Below are 24,178 nucleotides of genomic sequence, written 5' to 3'. Positions count from 1 at the left end.
GGAGCAAAATGGCGCGGGATAGTGAGATGCAGGAATTCACTCGCAGTCTCTTCCGAGGCCGCCCGGACCTCAGGTGCACTGGAGGTTGGAGGCGGGGATGGGAAGGACAAGGACGGGACGGGGACTCTGTCTTGACACCATGTCTTCGCAGTACGCTCACACACTCCATCGTGCGGCAGAGGTTCTTGGCTCACGTGGGCCGCAACCATCTGGAACCTGAGGAGAAACAGGCGCTGAAGCGGCTGGTGGAGGAAGAGCTGCTGAAGATGCAGGTGTTGGCAGGAAGCTGGGGCACTGGGGGCGGGACTTGTTGCCTAAGAGGGAGGGCTTACGGGGGTGGGGCAGAACACAACCTGGGGACATGCTTTGCTCTCTTGATACACACAGGTGGATGAAGCAGGTACCAGGGAGAAGCGAGGCTTTTCGAAAAAGGTCAAGAGGCCTCCCACCCCTTCCAGTGACCCAGAGAGAAAAAGGTCTCGTTTCCATTCAGAGACAGGTTAGTGCCTCCTCCCAGCCATCAGCGAGCAACTTCGGCATTGTTGGTTTATTCAAAACTATTTATTGAGCATGAACTATGTTCCAAGGTGTTGGATTAGGAGGGAAGCTGTTGAGCCAGGAGTCAGAGTGGGTTTGTAGCTGTTTTCTGCTTCCCTTCACTTTATTAGAGCAGGACTAGTCAACCTATTCCAAGTGAGGAGAGGGGGAACCAGTCTTATCCCTTCCTTCTCTCCGTATTCCAGAGCTCAGCTCTGCAGCCTCCAGTCCAGAGTGTTTCGGCTCCCCAGCAAAGAACGGCTTGTCGGCAGCTGCAGTCAGTCCAAGGCCATCCGCAAAGAAAGCAATGGAGGAGAGCAGCGATAAGGAAGAGCAGAGGGATGTGACTGCCAAGATGGGATTAGAGGAATTGGTGGAGAGCAGTGAGGAAGAGAAAAGCTCGGCTAGAACATATAAGGTCTGGGAGGAAGAGAGTAGTGAGGAAGAGGAGTACAAGGGCCGGACTAGGAAGAAAACTGTGACAAAGAAGAATAAACAGACAGCAAACAAGGCCTCAGCCAGTAAGAAACAGGCTAGAAAGGAGAGTGAGGACAGTGAGGAGGAACCTACCCAGAGGATGGGAAGGAAGGGAAAGAAAAAGAAAGGAGCTATAAGCCACCATGAAAGTGAAATGGATGAGAAAGGGGAGCCAAGTGAGGATGAAAAGGAGGAGACAGATGAGGATGAAAAGGGGGAGACAGGTGAGGATGACAAGGGGGAGACAGGTGAGGATGACAAGAGGAAGACAGGTGAGGATAAGGGGGAGACAGGGGAGGATGAGATGGGGGAGACAAGTGAAGATGAGAAGGGGGAGACAGGTGAGGATGAGAAGGGGGAGACACCAGCCAAGAAGAAACAGGAGGAGGAAGAAGAGAGTAACGAGGAGTGCAGACACAGAGCCAAGATCAATGGAGGGAAAAGGTTAGCTTGCGAGGAGATCTTTAAACAGAGAAGCAGGGCAGGTAGAAGGCAAGAGAGAGAGAGAGAGGAAGCAGTCAGTGGGGATAACACTTGGGAAGAAACAAAGAGCAAGGATAGGAGCCAGTGGAAAGGTGGAAAAAGGCAGAGTGGAAGCAGTGTAGACAATGGGGAAGACAGCTGCAGAAAGGTAAAGCCTAAGAACAAAGGGACTAGAAAGGCAGCCCATGTGGACAGTAGTAATAGTGAAGAGAGTGAATCAGAGAGGGAAGTAAGTGGTAGTGAGGCAGGTCAGAGTCCCAAGGGGGAGAGGAATAACTACTCTTCCAAGAAGACCTCCAAGAAAGGCAGAAAGACACGAAGCTCCTCTTCCTCCTCAGATGGAAGTCCTGAGCCTAAAGGCAGGAAGGTGAGGGTGAAGATGAGACAGAAGGCCACCATCAGGGGAAAGGGAGACCTCCTCAAGCCCAGCAGTCTTGACCTTCAGCTACAATCTTTCCTGGCCAGGCTGTCTCTGGCCGTCGTGGTGAGGACCATCCAGCTGTGATGAGGCTAAAACGCTATATCCGGGCATGTGGGGCCTATCGCAACTACAGGAAGCTGCTGGGCACCTGTCATACGCACAAGGAGCGCCTGAGTGTCCTTCGGGCGGAGCTGGAAGCCCTGGGCATGCAGGGTGAGGCTGTTACACCCTGGTGGCTGCATGAGGGGCTGCTGCTGCTCAAGAGAGAAGAGGGTCACCTGTCCTTTCTGTCCCAGGTAACCCTTCCATGGAGAAGTGTCGGGCCCTGAAGGAACAACGGGAGGAAGCAGCTGAGGTAGCCTCCTTGGATGTTGCCAACATCATCAGTAGTTCAGGTAAGCAGCCGCCTTCTCTCAATCCCCCAGATAGGGTGTGACCTTTCAGACAAGTGACCGTTCCTTTCCCTCCCCTAGGCCGGCCACGCAGACGCACAGCCTGGAACCCTTCAGGAACAGCAGCCTCCTCAGAGGAGCCATATCGTAGGACTCTGGACTCAGAGGATGAGCGGCCCCGCCCCCCACCCCCAGACTGGTCACATATGCATGGCATCATCAGCAGTGATGGCGAGAGTACCTAAGCTCCCTGTCCCCTTGTACCAGGTTTAGATGGCACCCTGTTCTGTGCCTGCAGAGTTAAAGCAACTTTCTCTGGAGAAGACATGCAGTCTCCAGGGAAACAAGTTGGGACCCTACTTCTTTGCTTCATTTTTGTTTAAGTCATTTATTTTTTAAGATTAATAAAGGAACGTTTGTAATCGCCTCATCAAAACTGGTCCTTTACTCTTACCTTCAAGGAGCCCTGGTAACGTAGCAGCTTCCATGTTGGGCTGCTAACCACAAGGTCAGCAGTTTGAATCCACCAGCTGCACCATGGGAGAAAGATGAGGATTTATAGCTTCAGAAACCCTCTACAGGATCGCTTCGAATTGGAACTGATCTGAAGGCACACCTCCACCGCCACCAGTCAGTCTTAGCGTCAGGACCCTGGGCCAGGAGCAGAGAGCCACTGCTTCCCAGCTGCTGCTTCCTTTTTATTTGCTCAGGTTCTCTCATGAAGCTCTAGCCTCCAGATCATGCCAGACGAGGGGATGGCTATTATTCTCCTCCACTCTGCCCGGCCACTGCTGGGAGTTGTATGTGATGACCTAATGCGAAGCTGAGAAGAGGAGCTGAACAATTGACCACTGGACGAATGGGAAGCAAAAAATGACTTGGAGACAGCTGGCGTTTGCGTCTTCCTTTTCCACTTTGTTTGGAAACAGCAATTTAATGCATGGGCTAACTTGATTTCAGTTTAAAAAGGACAAGCACAGAACCAAGGGAGTCCTGGTGTGGCACTGGACTGCAAGGTCGGTTTGAACCGCAACGCCAGTGGTTTGCGCTTACCAGTCACTCCTCGGAAACCCTATACAGGGTTGCTGTGGGTCAGAACTGACTCAACGACACTTTACAACAAGAGGCCCAAGAGGCCCTGGGGCACAATGATTGAGTACTTGGCTGCTAACCGAAAGATTCCTCCCTGGTGATCTGCTCCCATAAAGACTACAGCCTAGGTAGGTACCTTATGGGACAGTTCTAGTCTGTCTTATGGGGTCCTTATGAGTTGTAATTGACAGCATGCAATAATAACAACAGGACCTAGGCCTGACCTCATGCCTCTGGCTACAGACTGAGCCAATGAAGTCACCTCTAAAGGACTTTGCTTGGAAGCTTTCTGTTGAGGTCGCTAAGAACTAAGTTTGGTGCCTATACATGAAGTGAACTTTTGAGAATCTTGGACACCAGATCAAAGCAGGGAAATTCATAGGCCAGGAGGCTGATGATGTACTTTGAGGTCTTGGATTCGGTCATGCCTGAAGTCATCAATTTCACTGACCTCTTTTGTTACACAGTCTGACAAGTACATACAGACTACCACTAGCAGCTGAAACAGTCCTTAATATAATACCCATCTTACACAGAAAGGGTGAGTCCTGGATCTGTTAGAATAACCAACCATTTATTAAAAGCTTGCACTGGGGTTCTGTGCCAGCCCCATAAGCTGAGAGGGACTCCCGTGGCTGCCTCCCATGCCTGAGAGCAGCCCGTTCCAAGGTCCTTCCCTTGTTCCCCTGCCCTAGCCCAGATCCCAATTAAAAAAAAAAAAGGACAAGACGGCACAGGACTTCAGACAGCAACGGGGGAGTGGAGAGACCCAGGCATCTCGACTCCCAAGACCCCATCCTGATGCTTCTTTCCTAGGAAGGCCTCCTCCTCCTGTTCTCCCCGAGGCCCCAGGTCTGGGGGCCCTGGCATGCCTAGTGCACAGCCCCATTGCAGGGAATAATATGGTTTTCAGAATATATCTAGACCCACCCTTCCCCTCCCCCTGGGGACTAGATGAATATTTGACACACACATCTCCCTCCTTTCTCTAGGCTGTGATGGAGGGAGACCCTGGCACCATGGTGGGGAGGCAGGGCTCCTGGTCAGCCTTGAGGCACTTATGCCCAAGCTGGCCCTGGGCCACTGACCAGCCCCAAGAAGCTCATGAGATGAGGTTTGAAGGGAACTGGAGCTGACATCCTGTCCCCCACACCCTTGGGTGGGCCTCAAGCTTACTGCCCTCTAGGATTAGGCTCCACCCACCCCAGTCTAGCTCATCTGCTCATTGGCACTGCACCTCAGGAATAGAAGTGGGAGGAGCCATTGAGGATGTGGGAAGCAATACTGGTGCTGCGGCTCAGAGGCCCTGGCACTGCGGCAGCAGGCGGGCCCATGTTCTCACCGCCACTGCCCCCGGAGGCTGCCCGCCGCAGGGGCTGGGGGCTGTTTCTTAGCAGCAGGAGGGCTCCACCACGGGGTGTCCCACTCTGAGCTGGGGGCCCCATCCAGTTTGGGGGACCTGGGGGAGCAAGCAGAGAGGGCTGACGCCAGGCTGGGGGTGGCATGCCTGGTGGAGGAGGGCCATGGCTCCAATGTGCGCCTGAGCGGGGAACAGGACGGGAAGGCCAAGCTGGGGCAGGGGGTGGAGCAGGATAGCCCTGGGCAGCAGCCTCGGCTGGGATGCCCCCAAGAGCCATGCTGGAGAAACCCAGCCTCATGCTCTCAGCATCGAAGGCCTCAATCTCACGGGCCTGCCGCTCAAGCAAACTCCGGATTCGCTCGGAGCGCCCTGTCTGTAGGGCCAGCAGTTCCTCTTCCACCTGGGGCACCCAGAACAGAAGTTAGAGTCCAGGGTAGGGAGCTTCCCCTCCCCACTTCTGGAGACCGAGCCCCCTTACCCTCTGCTCCAGCAGTGCCCGCCTCAGAGCGACTCTCTGCTCTAGCTCCCGCAGCTCCCTTTCGTGTTGGCTCTCCGTGCGGATCTTGATCTTACTCTGGTAAGCATTGAGCAGCTCCAGCTCCTGTTGAAGCTGCTGCCGAAGGGCCTGGAACTCTGCTTCCTGTGTCTCATCCAGTCGCAGCTAGAGAAAAACAGTTTAGAGATCTTGTTCTTACTCCCAGAATTCTCCCTGCCCCAGACAAGTTTGGGCCCTAAGGTTTCAAGTAATGGCCAATCTCAACATCTACCAAAATTAAAGATGGTCACACCTGTGACACAGCAATTACACTTTGGAATTTAGGTCCCAGGTACACATGCACATGTGCTTGAAACGTTGTAAAGCAAAATAATGGACACAGCCTACATGTCCACCAAGAAGAGTGATTACATAAATGTAATTAAAAAAATAAAAGGAAATATGTGCAAAAAGTTGTTATGTGCCGTGGAGTCGGTTCCGACTCATAGTGACCCTGTACAGGGTTTCCGAGGTCTTTATGGGAGCACAAAGCCTCATCTTTTTCCCATGGAATGGCTGGTAGTTTCGAACTGCCAACTTTGAGGTTAGCAGCCCGATTCGTAACCACTACACTACCAGAGCTCCTTAAAAGGGAAGTAAGGAACAATAATGTAAAGTATGATTCAATTTCTGATTAAATGTTTTATATATCATTTCCCAAACATGCATAGGAAAAAATCTAGTCATTAGTAACAATCATTACTTTTGAGAAGGAGGGTTTGGGTGAGAGAGAATGGAAGGAATGGGGGGCCCCTTCTGTTACAATTGCTCAGTCCCAGTGCTTTGTGTGATTAATTTTAGAACAGCAACCTTCAAAATCCACCAGTTTTGGGTAAATGGACTCAAAGACCACAATTATTTTGACCTGCTCCTTGTAACATTAAACTAACTCTGGGCCAGTAAACAAATTACAGCCACTTTAGTGGTTCTCGGTAGAGTGGGCAGGCTGGCTTTGCCAGTCCCCTAACGATACACTAGGTGAAATGGTTAAGACCACTATAGAGATCGCCAACAGTAAAATAAATACTTGAAAGCACAAAAGATCCCATCTGTCTACACCCTCCACATGCACTGCGCTCCACTCTGGACCCCAGGCCTCACCGCCTGCGAGCTGAGCATCTCTGAGATGGACTGGTCGTACTGCTCAGCCAGGATTGCCAGCTTGCGGGTCTGCTCTTCCTTGAGCCGTTTAAGGAGGCTCTTGTGCTGAGCTTTGGGCGTGGTCTCCAGCAAGTGCGCCCGCAGAGCCTTGTACTGCCGAGTCTGGATCTTGCACGTCTCCTGGAACTGCTTCTTGATCTGCAGCTCCTTAGACTATGCAGTGGATGGATTGAAGGGAGATGGGGGCGGAGGGGGGGGAGGAAGAGGAAAAGGAAGAGGAGGAGAAACAACCAGGAGAGAGGGGGAGAAGAAAGAGAGGAGGAGAGGAGACAGAAGCAGAGACAGGGAGCGGGAGAGAAACAGAAAACATGTTAGACAGAGGGGGCGGGGGGAGCTGTATACAGACAGACACGGAGAGATGGGATTGTGTTGAGAGATCAGGAAGGCTCTTGGACAAGAGATGCAGAGAAAACAAGACAGGTTTCAAGTACATGTTCACAGAGCTGGGTGGAAACCCCACAAGAAAGAGCATCATAGAGCATGTTCACAGAGAAGGAAGCAGGAATCTGTATGGAATCCTGAATAGACAAGAAGCTTTGACCATGCAAAGAGGGAGAAAGTAAGACCTAGAGATAGAAACACGTGAGCAAATACAAGAATGTGCACAAGAGTCAGAAAACCAAGTCACATAAAACACCCATGAAGAAAGCAACACAACTAAGACAAGACAGAGAAGTCCCAGGTTTGGCACCTCAGGGAGAAAGGAAGGGAAGGAGGGGAAGCACTGAGCTAAGAGATGGAGAAGAAGGGGTTTGCCCCACCTTGGGCCAAGTAACGGAAGGAAGTGGCCAGAAAGGGCCTGACAAATTCAAGGGGCCAGCAGCTGCCACCCTCCTGATCAGATCCATATTCCAGCTTTACACACTGAGCTCCCAGTCCAAGCCCCCAACCAATCCCATCTCCACTGCCCCCAAACACTCTGCCTGGCTTTCCAAGCTTACCCCACCACACACAATGTGGAGGGTTTACAATCTCATCCCCCAACCCTCTGGTACTACTCGATACCAGTAGAGAAATTCTACTCCCAGACAACCATGCAGGGAGTGGGGTGGGAGGGAAGGCAGGGGCTGAAAGGACAAAGGACCCAGATCCGAAGGACTCTCTGGAAGGAACCTATACACCGGGGAGCTGTGGGGCCAAGAAGTTCTGTGGATGCTCACCAGGAGCCCAGAACCCAGAGCTGGGGGTGGTTGTGGTACCATGAAACCACACAGGCAGAGAGGATGAGGCTGAGGAGTGAGAGGGGTTAAGATAACGTAGATGGCAGTGAAGAGGTCATGGAATGGGGGGTGGTCAAGGGTCCAGACTGGGGGCACACCGGGGAGGCTAGGCGGCAGGACAAAGCAGACAGAGGCAGCCTGGGCCAAAGGTACAGTTCCGCTCAGATATTTTATTTGTGTTTGTCTTTTTCTTTGTTTTTGGTGGGGGGAAGGGGACAGGTTGGAAGGGAGACAGAAAAACAAAATCAAAGAGGAGAAAACACGCTGTGACTCTTCCCACCCACCACCCTGAGGCCCCGGGCCAGTGGTGAGGAGGGTGAGGATGAGACACACACACAGCGGGAGGACAGCAATAACTTAGGGTAGGAGCAGCGTCAGGACAGAGTGGAACTCCCTGACTCCACGGTAGAGGGGCAACCTGGCTAGAGGTCCAATGGCTGGTGAAGAACACTGAAGGGAGGAGGACCTGGTTCTAGGGAAACTTCACTGAGTAGTGAGAGATAAAGTGCTCAATGCTCTAGTTTTGGGCTGAGGAAAGGCTGGAGTTGGTCACCTCCAGGGAGGAAGGGACCGGGATGGGCGGGTTCGGGACCTCCGCCCAGCTAGAGTCCCTGGTGGTAGTTGGCGGGAGACAGGGGGCCCCCGATGGCGCTGGCTTCTTGGCAGCAGTCGGGGGATGCGGCTGGGCCGTTCACCCCGAAGCAGGCCCCAGTTGGCCAGTGTATGGATCGCCCAGGGAGGTAAGTGGGAGGCTAATCCCTGGCTGGCCCGTGCCAGGTGCCAGTTCCAGCCCTTGCACAGGCTCCAAACTTTTGCCAAGAGGGCCAGTGGGTGCTGGGCGGTTCGGGGACTACCCCGTCGGGGCCCAGGGACAGGGAGACGGCTACGGAAGCCATTCTTATTGGTCTTAGGGTAGAGTGCAAACAGGCCCCGGTCCCCCACAGCCCCACAACCTTGCAGGGCCCGGAAGGCCATGGGCGACAGACGTAACAGAGCCCGCAACCAGAGTCGAGAGATGCCCCGGCGTATCCGGGGACCCTGCTGCCTCACCCACTTGCCCCCAGCTGCCACTGCCACCAGTGGCAGAGCCAGGCTGGGCCAAGCTAGAAGCCAGGCAGCCCCAAGGCCCAGAGGCACACCCATAAGGCCCCGACGCCAACTCAGGCCCAGGACAGCTCCCAGTGCAATACCCTGAGCCAGAATTAGGAACAGACTGGGAGGCAGGTGCAGAGCTGTACAAAGCAGAAGGTAGGAGGCCCCCAGGCCCACCAGTCCCACCTCAAGGGCCAGAAGTGCTGCCTGCAGACCACCCCCGCCCTGGGCTGCCAGCAGCGGGAGCAGCAGCAGCAATAGAGGCAAAAGGCCTGAGGAGGAACCCACTGCAAAGGAGAGGCCAGCCAGGAGGCCATGGGACAGAAGGCCAGGGAGCTGGCTGGCAGGGCTGGGCCTCAGATATGTTGGAGGTGGTTCGGGGGGAATGTCTGGGGAGGGACAGCCATCCCCAGGATCCCTGGGGGTTCCAATTGGAGCCCCCTCCTCCTCTTCTTCCTCCTCCTCAGGGACTGGGGTCAGAGCTGGGGCCTGAACCCAGCCTAGTTCAAACTCCTCCTCCAGAAGGCTCCCATCCTCCTTCCCCCACAGCTCCCATGCCCCAGCCTCCTCCTGGCCCACGATGCTCCTTTCTTGGGATGTCAGGGAAGGGACTCTAAGCTGCTCTACCTCCTCCTTGGGTAGATCCCAAACTTCCTCATCAGCTAGACTTCTATGTTCCTGTGAACTGGGACTAGGGCTTCCTGATTCTTCTCCCACAATCCTTCGCTCCTCTGGCTCCAAGGTGGCCCCTTCCTTTCCCAGAATCCTTCTCTCTGGAACTGCTGCCTCGTCCTTTCCCAGCATTCTTTGGTCTAGGACTGCCTCCTGGCCAGATGAACAGGGCTGCTCTTCTCTAGGGGTGCCTGTGCTGGGTGGTCCCAGAGCCCCAGGAATGAGGAGCGGGAGGCCTGGGGGACGCCGGCCTGCACGTACTTTGAGGCTCTTGGGCTGCTGGCGAACCTGGGCCGCATGCTTCTGCCGCAACTCCTGCTCACGCCGCTTGTTGTACTCCAGCTGGTTACCCAGCTCGGTCTGGTGCTGCAGACGGGTGAGCTCAGCCCGTGTACGCTGCACGGCCTGGAGCTGCCGCAGCTCCAGCTCCCTCGTGGCCTCGTGCTGCCGCAGCAGCAGTGCACACTCCAAGTCCTTCTGGGTCTGTTTCTTGTTCAAGTCCTAAAGCAAAAGGGAGGGAGTCCAGGGCCCAGTCAGCTCGGGATGGGGAAAGGTGGAAGAGGAGATGAGGGTGTAAGCTGGTTGGCATGGGAAAAGAGTTCTAAAGAAACTCTAGCAGGGTCTGGTGCAGATGGGCTAGAGTGCTGAAGAGAAACGGAATCAAAATACAAATGAGGACAGAGAGGAAAGAAAATCAAAGGGGAAACAAAGGCAGATACATGGAATCTGTGACCAGAGCAAGAGGAGAGTGAGGGTGGGTGGTCTACCTCCCGAAGCAGGTCCTGGTCCAAGCTGTGACGAGCCAGCAGCATCTTGCGCTTGTACTGGCGACACTGTAGCTCAAAGTATTGGCGCTGCCGCCGTAGCAACCCTGCCTCCTCCTCTGCCTGGCACTGCTGGAGCTGCTCCTTCTGCCGCAGAAGCCACTCAGCTTTCTCCCGCTTGGGTGTACTGGGGTTCTCCTGGAGTTCCTGGGCCAGGACGTGGGGAGCAGGGAGGTCAGGGCCTGCTTCCCCCACCACCAGCCCCATGCACAACTGCAGCCCTGTCCTACCTCCTTCAGCTGCTCCTTCCGAAGTTTGTAGGTGCGCTTCTGTGCCTCCAGCAGGGCAGCCAGCTCCTTCTTTTGTTGCCCAAGAATGTGCTGCTGGAACTTCCGCTCCTCAGTCTGGGCAGCCCGTGCCTCCTTCTCACCAATGGCCTGGTGCCGTCGTGCCAACTTTTCTGCCTCAGCCCCAAAGCCAGCCCGCTGTGCCTCGAGCTCCCGCTGCAGCCTGGCACTGTGCTCCTCCCGCTCACCCCTCAGCCGTGACTCCAGGGCCAACAGCTGCTTCTGGTGCTGACGTCGCATTCGCTTGTAGCCACTCAGTTGCTCACGAAGAGCTGAATCCTGCTCATGCTCCTGGATCTGACGGCTTACCTGGGGTGTGGAGAGGATGAGAGATCATCCTGGATCAGCCCTGGATCCCATCTTATTAACCCAGATTGTCTTCGTGCTCTAAGGGGAAGAGTGTATGTTTTGGACTCAGGCAGAGTAGAATTTTAATGTTATTTGATACTTTCCTTACTGTGTGACCCCAAATAAAACACTTCACCGAACCTATTTCCTCAATGGACAATGTCTACTTCGCAGGTCAGTGTAATGAAATGATAGTGGATGCTGAGCAATGGGCCCAGCACAAAAGTAGGCACAATTCAGATTAGGTCAAAAGAAAAGAAACATCAGACTGACCTAAACTCAAAACCCCAGCTCTGTTACTTACTTACCACGTGACTTCAATTCCCTCATCTACGAAAACAAATTATCTCTGCAGAAGGCTACGGAAGTTAGTGAGTTTGGTACATATGTAAATGTGTTTGGAACACTCTCTGATCCAGTAAGTATTGGCATCCTTCCCTTTCAGCAATTCAATCCAAACAACACAGTGACACTGAGTCAATTCTGACTCAGTGACCCTATGGGACAGAGAAATGCTCCATAGTTTCCAAGGCTGAAAATCTTCATAAAAACAGATGTCTCAATATTGCCCATGGAGTGGCTGGTGGGCTTGAACCATTGGTCTGTTTGCAGCTCAATGCTTAACCCACTGCAGCACCAGCATGATCATCAAGGGTCCATTAAACACTGATTAGGTGCTGAGCTGGGATCTGGGTCCCAAGCTGCTGGAGTAGCAAGAACACTGGGTCTGGATGTCCTCCAAGGTTCATCCAGTTGTCAGTGGGCCCAACTAGTCTAGTCTTAAATCTCAGGCGGTCACAAGCCCTCTCTGGAAAGTATCACAAAGTGACAAGCATTGCAGGGCTTGAAAAACTGTTCTGGTAGAACCACTAGCCACAAGTATATGTAATATGCAGATGACACAACCTTGCTTGCTGACAATGCAGAGAACGTGAAACACTGAGGAAGATCAAAGACTATATGCCCCAGTGTGGACTACACCTCAACATAAAGAAAACCAAAGTCCTCACTAGACCAATAGCAACATCATGATAGACAGAAAAGATGGACATTGTCAAGGATTTCACTTTACTTGGATACACAGTTAAAGTTCATGGAAGCAGTATTCAAGAAATTAAACAACATATTATCGCATTGGGCAAGATACTTTGAAGTACTAAAAAGCAAAGACGTCTCTTGGTATATCTGACCAGAGTCATGGTATTTCAAATTGCCTCATATGCACGTGAATGCTGGACAATGAATCAGATAGACAGAAAAACTGGTGCCTTTGAATGATGGTGTTGGCAAAGACTATTAAATATACTAAGGAGTTCCAGAAGAACGAACAAACCTGTGCTGGAAGAAGTATAGCCAGAATGCTCCTTAGACGCAAGGATGATGAGCCTTTGTCTTACACACTTTGGACATATTATCAGGAGGGACCAGTCCCTGGAGGAGGACATCATGCTTAATAATCAGTTCTGACTCATAACAAGCCTGTATATGGTTTCTGGGGAGTGGCTGGTGGGTTTGAACTGCCAACTTTGCAGCTCACACTGACCTTGTGGTCCAGTGTTTATCATACAGCGCCATACTAGGACTCCTTGGTAAAGTACAAGGTCAGAAAAAAAGACGATGACCCTCAAGATAGATTGATGGCAGCTGCAACAATGGTCTCGCACATAGCAAGGAGGAAGAGGTTGGTGCAGGACTGGGCTGTCTTGCTCTGTTGTATATGAGATCGCTAGGAGTCAGAAGTGACTTGATGACACCAAACCAGAGAGTCAACTAGTGGCCTCTAAGAAGATAACTGGCACACAAATGCATCAGTTAAGCAGGACTGTGATCCACACATTGATGTAAAAATAGGAATGAAATAACTACACTTTATGAAAATTCCAACCTTTACTTTCTGTAAACTGAGAAGACTGTCATAGCTTGATTTTAGAGAAGATCTACAGTCCTGCTTAGAGTTTGAAAACCACTGAAGGTACCTGACAGCAGTTCTCAGAGCCACAGTTGCCTCATCGCTCAAATGGGAAGGATCCCCTCCCCTGCCTGACCACCTGAAGACTGGATACAATCATGTCTGTGGGTCTGAGCCAATCATATGGGTGAGGCAAATACCTGAAAACCACCCCTGCCCTCTAAGGCAGAGAATCCAGCAGATCTGTTATAACGTCATTGAAGAGTGCTGCAGTGAAAGCTGACATGTGTCTGTATATAAGGATGTGAAGCACCCAACTGGCCAGAGGAGCCTGGAAAGGCACCCAGGACATGTTAATTTACACTGGGTCACACAGACTGTGGGGGAGGGGAAGGAGGAAGTACAAGGTGAGAAGAAGGCAAGAGCCAACAACAGAAAGTGATGGTAGCACTAGAACTCAATCTGGTGCCGACAGGTAGAAATGATTTCTGGACTTAGGAAGGACAGTCTAGGGCATCCTGATGTTGAAAAATGGACACTGGGGATGGCTACACTTACCAGGGAGGCTGTACGAATGGTGGCAAAGTGGTCCCGGTTGCGGCAGTAGGCCCGGCGGCGGGCAGAAGAGGTGGTAGAGGTAGGAGCTGGGGCTGTGGGTGGCTGGAGAGGGCCTGGAGTCATCTCTGGCTGGTAGGGGTCATCATACAGGTTGTCAGAGCCCTAGAGGAAGGGAAGGTGGAAGGGATACCCAAGGCGCAGAGACTTGGCCTAAAGGGAGCTGCTTGAGGAAACCCAGTCAGACTCAGGGAAGGAGTGGAAAAGCTTAAGGAGGGATCCCTGAAGGGAAAGCTTGGGCTTGGCTACTTGCCTCTGATAGGCTCACTCAGGGGGAGCTGCATACCGGCAGCCGGTGGATGATAGAGCTATGGGAGGTGACTGTGTGCTCTCCCTCTTGCATCATGGCCATTTCCCGGGCTTCAGGGCCTTCCTCCTCCTCTTCTTCTTCCTCTTCTTCCTCCTCCTCCTCCTCTTCATTGTCTGAGGCATCTGCTAGACTGTTGACAGAGCTGCTCTGGCTGGAGGCGCTGATCGACATGCTGGGCACTGAATGGCTACTCTCAAGACTGGTCAGTGTGCCAGCCCGGTGCATGTAGGGCTCTGCCTCCTGTAGACAGGGTGCAGGCTGTTGGGCAGGGTAGGGCAGGACGGGAGTGGTGCATGGAGACAGCACAAAAAGATAGAGGGTCTATGAGGGGCAAGTGACACAGCATGGGGTTATATGAGTGATGGGGCAAGATGGGTCACCTCCTCCTCCTCTGGGGCCTCAGCGCCAGGACCATTGGGTGCTTCTTGGAACAATATCTTCTTCATCTTGCGGTACTGTAGGTTGTCCAGCTCCCGAACAGCATCCTTGGTCCTCTGGATTAGGTCCATGATGACTGTGGGTGGCCGTTCCCGAAGCACAAAGCGGTGCTGGGGTAGGGACCAGAAGAGAATACTGAAGTCTGCTGCCAAGCAGCACCCCTCCATCCCCGCCCATAGCCATGGACCTCAGCATTATCCAGGGCCAAAGGCATTTCCCTGGGGCCCATGCCAACTACGGGTTGATAATGGCCTTGTCCCAATACTTCCTCCCACAGAAACTTTTTGTACTGCCCAGTCTCTACAAAAGGTAGCAAGACAATTACTTCAAAAATTATGGCAGTCTGGTAGACCAAATCTAATAAAGCAGAGTCAACTGGGCACAGGGGATGGTGGTGGTGGTTGTTAAATGCTGTAGAATTGGTTCTGACGCATAGCAACCTTATATAAGGTTTCCGAGGAGTAGCTACAGTGGGTTTGAACTGCCGCCCTTGCAGTTAGCAATCAGTTAACAGTCCAGTGCTTACTTCCTGTGGTGTACCAGAACTCTAGGATGCAGGTGGGATTTCTTGGTGGAGGAAGAATCGAGAAATACTAATTTCACTGAATGGAGTCCCTGGGTAGCATAAATAGTTAAGTGATCAGCTACAAGCTACAAAGTTGACCCACCCAGAGGAACCTCAGAACAGAGGCCTGCCAAACCCTATACAGCAGTTCTCCACACACACGGAGACTGATCACCATTAGTCAGAACTGACTCTACAGCACGAAACAGCACCAACAGCAGTTTCATGGAGGGCTTCTTGAGGCTGGAATCAGCTCTAGGAGAACATGAGAACTGTGAACCCTCACCTTCAGAAGAACCTCTGAGGTTGGCCTGTCTTGAGGGATTTTCTGAAGACAAGAGTCAACAAAATTCCGGAAGTACTCAGACCTGAAATCATCACAGGTTTGGGGAAGAAGAAGGAGCATGAGGCAGGGTACCTTATCTCATGGCTTACTCACATGCTTGAAGCCCTGGCCCAGAAATCCCAGTCTCACCAGTGTCCTGACTGGAGCACGGGGGACTCGTTCTGTGCAATGTGGTATAAGGCACTCATTGCATTCATGTTGAACAGCGGTGGTTTCCGTTCCGCTACAGAGAAAAGTCAAGTGTGAAAAGGTAAGAGATGGCAGGTGGACAGAGGAGACTAGAACAGGATTCAGAAGACATGAGTTCAAACCCAATCTCCCTTCCTTCGTTGCTGTATAACCTTGACCAATGCCCATAATTGTATAGGGTCTCAATTCACTCTTTCCTCTGTAAAATACATCTATCCTGACCACTGCACACGAGGGTTTGAATAAAGATCAAAGAAAATAACATATGTAAAAGTACTACGTAAACTGTAAAGTGCTGTTTTAAAGAAAGCATGACTTTTCAGGAACCCCACAAAGAAGACAGAAGGAAGCATATTCAGTTAAGAGATCCGATTAGTATTTGCTGTTGTTAAGTGCCTTTGAGTTGGTCTGACTCAAGTGACACTGTATAGGGTTTTCAAAGAGTGGCTGGTGCGTCTGATCAGCTGATCTTGCAGTTAGCAGTCTAGTGCTTATCAGACAGCAAGCACATCAAAACCCCAATTAATATTTAAAATTTGATCTCATTTGGTTCTTATTAAATACTAATTGGTATTTAAGAGATACCAAATACTGCTAAATTATTACAGGGAAGATAAAGAAAAACAAGAGACAGCTCCTGTCTTCAAGGAACTTCCAGTCTAAGGCAGAAGATTAAATAAGACTAAATGAATAACATAAAGTTTAAAGTGTTAATCGGCACAAGAAGAAGACAGTTAAAAATGGCTTTGACACTTAAGATAGAAGATTGGCCTTAGATTAGTAAATTTGCAGGAAATGCAAGAAAGGTCTTTTTGAAAAGAGGATATTAGAGCTCGGCTTTTGCTCAAAAGTTGCATGCCAGAAGTGGCTTGTGGCTTAGACACACATTTTATTTATATTTCTGGCCTAAACAGTGACTTCTTAAAAGTTAGTTGCCAACAATAATAATTAAAACAATCTAAATTTCCAGTTTATCTTACAATAAAAATAGATGTGATAATCTGGAGTCTATATTCTTATATAATGATGATCTGAAATTAAGCAATATTGTTGTTCTTGCTAAGCACTGTCAAGTCGGTTCTGACCCATAGCGACCCTGTATAGGGTTTCCGAGGAGCAGTTGGTGAGCTTGAGCCACTGACCTTGCAGTTCAAACCAACACTGCAGTTCAGTGCATTAATCCACAGCGCCACACCAGGATCCCTCTTTACATGGGACTAGCAATCCCCAGTTTGACCAAGTCTCCTCCATCCCTCAGTATACCCCAGAGTATCAGATGCCATTTATAACCACGTTTGCTTCTTTTTCTATAGAGAAGTATTTCCCTGCACCCAGATTTCTCCCTAAAACTGGGACTAAAACAGACAGATCTAAACTTTAAAAATACTTGACCTCTCTCACATACTTCCATCAGCTATCTAGTCCTGCCCTAAATGACGAATGTGGACATGGAGACATGGATGGAAAGACCATGTGCAAATCTTTCACCTCAGGTAGAGGTGAAGCAGAGAAGTTCATAGCACAAATAAAGGATGTAGCTTGTGAAGGAGAAAGCCAATCCCCAGAAAACAGAGCCTTTAATCTATTATAAGAAGGATCGGGATGGCTCAGTGAGGAGCCACTGTGGCTCTGAGTAGGACAGTATCTCTCTGGCATCAGTATAGAAGAGACTAGAAGGAAAAAGATCGGCAATAGGGAAGGTTATACAAGAGTAACTAATAACAACTATAAAAGGAGCCTTGGTGGTATAGTGGGTTATGTGTTGGGCTACTAACTGCACGGTCAGCAGTTCGAATTCATCAGCCACTCCTCAGGAGCAAGATGCTCCTGTAAAAAATCTACATTCTTGAAAACCCTAGTGAGCAATTCTGTCCTATAAGGCCACTGTGGTGCTGTTGGTTAATACGCTGGATTGCATAGTTGGTATGGACCACAAGGTTGGTGGTTCAAGCTCACCAGCCACTCCACAGAAACACTATACAGGGTTGCTGTGAGTTGGAACCAACTTGATGACACTTAACAACAACAACATAGGGCCACTATGAGTCAACTCAATGGCAGTGAGTTAACAGCAACTATTTTGTGCCTGATACTGTTGGGGGCTTATAAGTGTTAGCTCATTAAATAGCTGTTTCAACTGTTTAAGAGGACAGAGACAAGAAGCTAGGCATGGATGCAAGGTTTCATGAACCCACTGTAGCTTGACTCTCTGGCCTGATCACTCACTGCTCTTCGCATTACATGCTATCTTCTAAGCAACCACACTTGTCCTCTATATCCAGAATGCTCTCCCAGACATTCTTCAAATGGCTATTTGTCTTCTAGGTGTATTTAAACATCTTTGCTACAGTGTTGTCTTCCTTGGCCCCTAAACTAGGTCTACCCTCTTGCTGTTTTTATGGCTCCTATAACTCTGGTAGCGTAGTGGTTACGAGTCAGGCTGCCAACCGTAAGGTTAGCAGTTCAAAACTACCAGTGGTTCCGCAGGATTAAAGATGAGGCGTTCTGCTCCCGTAAAGATTTATAGCCTCGGAAACCCTGTGCAGGGTCACTATGAATCGGAACCTATTCCACGGTACTTATCAACAAATAACTTCTCTAGCCAGCAGTCATCACAACGAGAGAAAACACAACTGTTTCTCCAAATCAAATGTAAGATCTATGAGGCCAGAGCCTATGCGACTACCTCATTCACTACTGTACCCCCAGAATTTAGCAGATTTAGAACTAGGATAGCGGACAGGAAGAGACGAGTCTAAAAGCCAGCAGGACTTGATGGCTGGCTGTAGGAGCTCAAAGATAAACTAAATGGGAACTTGAAAGCTGGAAAGGAGGATGGGCTGGCACAGGCACAGAAAGAGAAAGGGAAAGGTCTAGGGAGAAAAGTGGATGAGGGAGCAGAAAAGAGCACGTCCTTACCCAGCTCAATGCAGGTTATCCCCAAGGACCAGACATCCACCTTGCCATCGTACTGCCCCTCATCCATGGCCAGTATCACCTCTGGAGCCATCCTGGAAGAATGGCCACGAATAAGAGACTCATCACCCACCCTGACCCTGGCAACTCCCTGCTCCCAACATTCTGGGAGCTCTCTTCTCTACACACTCCCACTCACCAGTATGGGGTGCCCACGAAGGAGTTGGCAGGTGCCATGATGGATGCAGATCCAAAGTCCCCCAGCTTCACCAGGCCTGGCTCTGATAGGAGGATGTTTCCAGCCTTCACATCCCTGCCAGAGGCAAAGTGCAGGATGAGAAATGCATTTCAGGAAGGTGGACAGGGGCTTTAGCAGTTTCCCAGAACAAAGTCTGAAGCCCAGTTGAGTGTGGAGTATAAAGAGCACCCCCTGCCTGCCATAGTCAGTACTGTCTATACCTATGGATCATGTTGTGGGAGTGCAGGTAAGCTAGGCCTTGAAGGGCTCCATGGGTCACGGCTGCAATTTCCACCTCCTGAAGGGGCTTCTTGTGCACTGGAGAGTGAGATAAAAACATCATCTAAGGGAGCCAAATAGTTGGCCAGAGCAAGCTCCTCCCCGTAACTATCCCCTGTAGCTTTACCATTCCTTTCTATTCTCCCATTTCTTAGCCAGTCACTTACCTTCTAGAAGGTCAGAAGCGGAGCCCAAGCAATACTCCATCACCAGCTGAGGAAGGGTCAAGGGTCAGAGGTCAGCAGATCCTGGCCACCCCTGGCCAAGCTCCCATGGGCAGAAACCCAAACCAGAGAGCTTCCTTGCCTATCCTCCATTCACAGGCACAGCCCCCAGGGTAATAACAGGGAGGAAGGGCCACTGGAGAAAACAAGGGGATGATGGAGTTCTTGGAGCCAGAGGGTCTCCTAGAAAGAGCCCACGACATTCACCATCACTGCCAGGAGAATCTTTACAAAGCTCTCTTCATTTTCTACCTCTCCCAGCACATATGCCCTTCTCCCTTCTCTGGTTGCTAGAAGTCCCTGTGAATCTCCTAGCCAGCTTCTCCTGGCCTGACACTGCTGCTCATTGATCTGTGTAAGGACCAGAGAGGTCAGAACAAGACTTCCCCTTCCAAGTTCCCCCAACTGCAGCCTGAACAGGAGGCGGGACCAGGATACAAATGGGCCAGAGTAGGGGTAAAGATCAAGTCAAAGTCAGGCGGCCAGCTTACCCAAGCTGTGTGTTCTCTCAGGTAACAGCCCCGGTACTGAATGGTATTGGGATGCCGGAGTTTCTGCAGGAACCGCACCTCCTTGATGATGTCCTGCCATTTCTGGAGGGAAGCCAGGGAGGAGAGGGTCACCCAGCTTGCATCTTGAGACTGGAGTCTTCTACCCCTACCTGGTCTTAATAAGTTTGACCTACCTCGTTTGACTGCTTCCCACTATAGGACATCTTCTTGATGGCCACCACCTCACTGCTTCGGACATCCCGGGCCTAGGACAGCATATCAGAAGAGCATATCAGCAAGCGAGAAGGCCCCCAACGAGAATCAGAGGGACTTGCTGGCCCAGGAGAGGCTGATGTGATAGAGTAGGGTAATGGGGCTGCTCTGATGGGCTGCTGGGGAGTAGACTTTCCACCCTTATCCCACCCTCCCAAGCCTCAACTCACAAAGTACACAGCTCCAAAGCTACCATGGCCAATTTCCCGGAGGTCAGAGAAGAGCTTTTCAGGGTCATCCTTAAAGAAGAGCTCAGCAACATCAGGGTCCTTCAGACTTCCAGCCCGGCCCCCGGCCGGCATGGTGACCCCCGGGGGCCCTTAGGGTGGGGCCTGGCCTGGTGAATAGAGAAGGGACCCTTAGAGAGGGAAGGGGGCCCTCAGGTTTCTGCCTTCTCCTCTTCTAGTTCCCTGATGAGGGGGAGGCGCTGCTGAGGAAGGGCAGGGGGAGATTAGAAACATCAAAGCTCCAAAAACTGAAGTTGCCCTGGCAACCAGAGCACGGGGGCCGGGTCCCTGGAGTCCCTACAACTGCTAGAAAGACTCTGGGAAGCTAAGCATCCTCCTCAGTCCTCAACAAGTCCTCATTTCCCTACTAACCCTGGCTTCTCCCCTCAAGAATGAAAGACTCTGCTTTCCAAGCACAGCCCCAAGTGTCCTATCTCACAAGTCTCATACCCCAACTATTTCCAGGCACCTTCCTGTTCCCCTAAGTGCAAGGCCCCCTCCTCCTTCAACCTCTCACACCCTGGAAGAGAACAGGAAATGGCCAGGCCGGAGGCAGTGGAAATCCGGCCATTGTTAGAAGTGGGTATTAGCCCAGAGAAGACCGAAGACTCACTCTCAAAAGTGGGTAAAGACACTGGCAGTGAGGAGATCCAGAATGGGAAAGACAAGGCTGTAAACAGAACCTGGCTTTAGGGGCCTGTGATTAGGGTTGCCTTACTTGTCCAGTCCATTTGCATAAGCACAACACGGGTGCAGGGCATTTTTAGAGCCCAAATAACATTTATTGAGCACATACAGTAAGTACCTTCCAAGTATTACCTATCACTCAACTCTCAACACAACCCTGCAAGGTAAGTATTGCACCCATTTTATAGATGAGGAAACCAGCTCAGAAAGATTTCAGTGACTTGCCCAGGGCTGGTCCTCCCATCACTGTGCTTTCAGATCAACCCTATGAAACAAGTAGGGCAGGGGTCATTACCACCATTTCACAGATTAGGTCACTGAGGCACAGAGAGGAAAGATGATGTCTCCATGGTCAGATAACAGGACCTTTTCCTCTCCTGTCAGCTTGCAAGCTCATTACTCTCAGCCCACTGCCTGCAGACAGCCTCCCTGACCATTCCAGCCCTTGGAAGAGCCCTTAGAGCACCAGGCAAACAACTCTCGGGAAGCTCCTTTGGGACTGGCTTTCCGAGGGGCTTCTAGGCCAAAGCTAAGCAATTGCAGGAACCTAGGCTCAGGTCAAGGACACAAAGGAGACTTCAGTAGAGCTGGACTCCTGGGGCTGAGTGCTAGCTACTTAAAAACACCTAACAATTTCACACGTAATTATACTCTTTCATGCATTGTTTCCTGTTGTGCTGTTAATTCTGTCTCCTCAGCCCAATTGGAAACTGGAGGGACTCTGGTGGGTCCCTAGGGCGCAGAAAACTCAGAATAGCCTGGGAGATTGATAGACTGCCCTCAGCACTTCCCAGGCTGTTATAAACAGGCCCCATTCTCCCCTCTCCTACCAGCAGGCAGGCACCCCTCACTCCCACCACACACCCACACATAAAGGCAGGTGCTCACAATTTACTAAAAGAACTTTCTTGACTTCTTTCCTAGCACCCAGTCCCAAAACGCCAATCCAGGAACCCAAGCCACATGTAAGGGTACCAAAAATCTGGACGTTTACTGAGTGATTACAAATCTCTGTGCTAAATCTCAACTTCTAAGATGTACAATTTTATCTTCATTCTGTAGATGAGGAAACCCAAGTCCATCTGTCTCTAAGCTACTACACTGCCAGAACCTCCCAGCAGCAAGGTTCAGCAACAGGGCTTTGAGTAAGTTCCTTATACTTGCTTGGTTTTCTCTTCTGGAAAATGAGTTGCAACGTGGGGCTGTTGTAAGATTTTAATGGGATCCATACTTAGGAACACTTAGCAGACACTAAACATATGGATTTTTTATTCCCCATCTCCAGGATCACAACACCATTTTAATCCCTTGGGGGGGGGTGTCATCATACCCCAGCAGCTTGGTTTTAACTGTTAAGAGACCACATTATGACCACCATTTGTAAAAAGAATCTTTTCAGGAACCTGGGATCAGGGTAAAGATGAAGGTCACAATACAGAGAAAAATCCATGAGGCAGAAAGCTGGAGTCAGAGTCTCCCATTAGGAAAATCCTGAGGATAGTCCTCCTGGAAAGGAAGTTCATCTCAACCCCCATTCTTCAACCTCACTCCAACCCGTTTTCCTCTGGAACATTTGCTGAGCCCAGGCTCAGAGGAAAAGAGAGCGAGCAGGGGCAAGACTTGATCCAAGGCTTGGGTTCAAATCCTAATTCTGCTACTTGTGTGGCTCTGGGCAATCTCTCTGAGCTTCAATGTTCTTAATTGTAAAATGGGAAGACAGCAGTCAATAAGCACCATCCTCCTCTCCCCACCCCACCCTACCAGGGTGAATGGGTGAATGGTGGGGCTTACAAGAATGGGGGTAAAAGCACTTTGAGAGGTAGATTATTCACACCGTCACAAAAAGGTGGAAGGGAATTGAAGCTGGGGGCAAATATTGCCAGGCAGCCCTGACACACACAATACCTCCACAGCAATACCTCCACAGCGTGTGCACACGCGCGCGCACACACACACACACACACACACACACACATTTCTTTGCAAGGACAAGGCACCCAACTGAACCAGGGCTAAAAAGCATATCCTGACCCACCATGGATTATCAGAAGCATGGGAACCAACACCCAGAACAGCCAGGAAAAGGGAGAAGGGGCTGTGAGAAGCAAAGTGATCAGGGAAGCACAGCACATGGGTGCAGACCCATTCGACTAACTCAAGTATCCTCGGGTGTGATCTTCCGTGACATAGGAGACCCTGTCACCTAAGATCCCCATTAACCAGACACAATGAAGGGGAGAGGTTGGCAACATAAGGCAAGGCTGACCACTGGCCCAGCCAGGCTTCCCCACCCTCGGGCCCAGCTTTTCAGAAAGGAGCACTCTTTCTTCTCAGTGCTAGACACAGGGACCCGCGCCCCTGCACCCCGCTTCTCACCTGGAAGGGGTCACTATGATGCCCCAGCGCCTCCGCCTCCTCCTGGGGTCCTCCAGCGGCTCTGCCAAACAGGGAGAGGGGCAAGGAGACCCTTCCCCTTGCCACCTCTTCCACGGCTTTCGCCCTTCCTGAGGGGCGGGCCCGGGAAGCCTCCCCTGGAGGGGAGGGGGTGACAACCTGATCTGACCTCGCGGTCCAGTCCTCCTTCTCCTCGAGGGCGACAGTCGCCGAATCCCGGATTTCTGATTGTGGGGGTCTGAACCCCGAATATTTGAGCGCGGGAGACTGAATTCTGTATTTGAAAACCTGGAGAATGAACCCGGACACGGGTGCACCGAGGGGCCTGAATCCCAGATATTTGAAATCCTATGAGAGAGAGCCCTAGGTTTGGAGAGGTTGGGACCTGAGTTCCGGATATCTGAAATCTGAGGGGCTGAGCCGGATATGAGAGAAGCGATGGGCCAAACCCGAAAATTTGGGACCCAAGAGCCTGAAACCCGGATCTTCGGCCTCCGATAGGGGAGCCCACCTCGAGGACGTCCGGCCGCTCGGCCCCTCTCACGGCAGGATCTGAGGGTGACAGCCTTTACTCCCGCCCCGGTCTTCTCCCTTTTCCCTTCTCTCTTCCCAGGATAATGGCAAAATTGTAACTAAGACGCTGCAGGAGGTCCCCGCACCCTCTCTCTCTCGCTCGCTTCTTTTCCGTCACAGCCTCTCCGCAACACAGCCCTGGTCTCGTCCCGATCTCCCCTCTCCCTCTTCCTCCCAATTCCAAGATGGAGACCGGGCGGGAGCGCGCAGGCGCGGTAGGGATGCCGGGCCAAAGGGGCGGAGCCCTGAGTGAAACGGCTCCGCCCCTTTCTCCTCGCTGCCGCGGTCTGGGAGATGGGCTGCCACCAAGCCTGAGTGCGCGCGCGCCCCGCCACGCGGACCCTGGAGGAGGGGAGAAGGGATAGTCTTGGAGTGGGAGGAGCCCCGCGCACGGTTGGATACTGGTCGCGGAGAGAACTGTAGCGCATGCGCTCGTTCCGCCTTAGCGCTGAGCTCAAGCTTGTTGCTAGGGGAAGCTTTGACCAGGAGCGGGTGGAAAGGAAGGAGAAATTGCGATCTGCGCTTGCGTTCAGGGTAGAGGTTGGGAGGGGTAAGGGAAAGCTGCTGCTGGGCACAGAAAAGGCGGGAAAATGGGCTGCTCTG

The 24,178-nt window shown here is 51.5% G+C and overlaps 2 protein-coding genes across 4 annotated transcripts; one reads left to right on the top strand and one right to left on the bottom strand.

The window, feature by feature from the left end:
• Positions 1-8: 8 nt before the first annotated feature.
• HIRIP3 (HIRA interacting protein 3) lies at positions 9-2,555 on the top strand. Its single transcript, XM_006877060.1, has 9 exons — positions 9-73; positions 152-272; positions 388-499; positions 744-910; positions 971-1,163; positions 1,356-1,864; positions 1,963-2,131; positions 2,215-2,313; positions 2,392-2,555. Exons 1-9 carry the CDS (start codon positions 9-11, stop codon positions 2,553-2,555), a joined length of 1,599 nt encoding a protein of 532 aa, XP_006877122.1.
• Positions 2,556-3,955: 1,400 nt separating this feature from the next.
• TAOK2 (TAO kinase 2) lies at positions 3,956-23,767 on the bottom strand. Of its 3 annotated transcripts, XM_006877021.1 has the most exons (19): positions 22,985-23,767; positions 19,865-20,031; positions 19,616-19,687; positions 19,422-19,523; positions 18,874-18,919; positions 18,649-18,745; positions 18,389-18,502; positions 18,193-18,284; positions 15,214-15,307; positions 15,025-15,106; positions 14,116-14,283; positions 13,712-13,975; positions 13,369-13,530; positions 10,497-10,862; positions 10,210-10,413; positions 9,704-9,943; positions 6,399-6,611; positions 5,241-5,423; positions 3,956-5,162 (listed from the first exon to the last, which is right to left on the bottom strand). In XM_006877021.1, the coding sequence occupies exons 2-19, from the start codon at positions 19,994-19,996 to the stop codon at positions 4,641-4,643; spliced, it is 3,153 nt and encodes a 1,050-aa protein (XP_006877083.1). In that variant the 5' UTR covers positions 19,997-20,031; positions 22,985-23,767; the 3' UTR covers positions 3,956-4,640. The 3 variants fall into 3 exon arrangements, with proteins under 3 accessions (XP_006877083.1, XP_006877081.1, XP_006877082.1); XM_006877019.1 differs by lacking the exons at positions 3,956-5,162; positions 5,241-5,423; positions 6,399-6,611 and having other exon boundaries at positions 7,822-9,943; XM_006877020.1 differs by lacking the exons at positions 3,956-5,162; positions 5,241-5,423; positions 6,399-6,611; positions 22,985-23,767 and adding an exon at positions 8,228-9,360 and having other exon boundaries at positions 9,700-9,943; positions 19,865-19,996.
• Between the last annotated feature and the right edge of the window lie 411 nt (positions 23,768-24,178).

This window comes from Chrysochloris asiatica, unplaced genomic scaffold, assembly GCF_000296735.1.
Source record: "Chrysochloris asiatica unplaced genomic scaffold, ChrAsi1.0 scaffold00440, whole genome shotgun sequence".
Classification (NCBI taxonomy): Eukaryota; Metazoa; Chordata; class Mammalia; order Afrosoricida; family Chrysochloridae; genus Chrysochloris; species Chrysochloris asiatica.
This window is presented reverse-complemented; position numbering and strand designations above follow the sequence as displayed.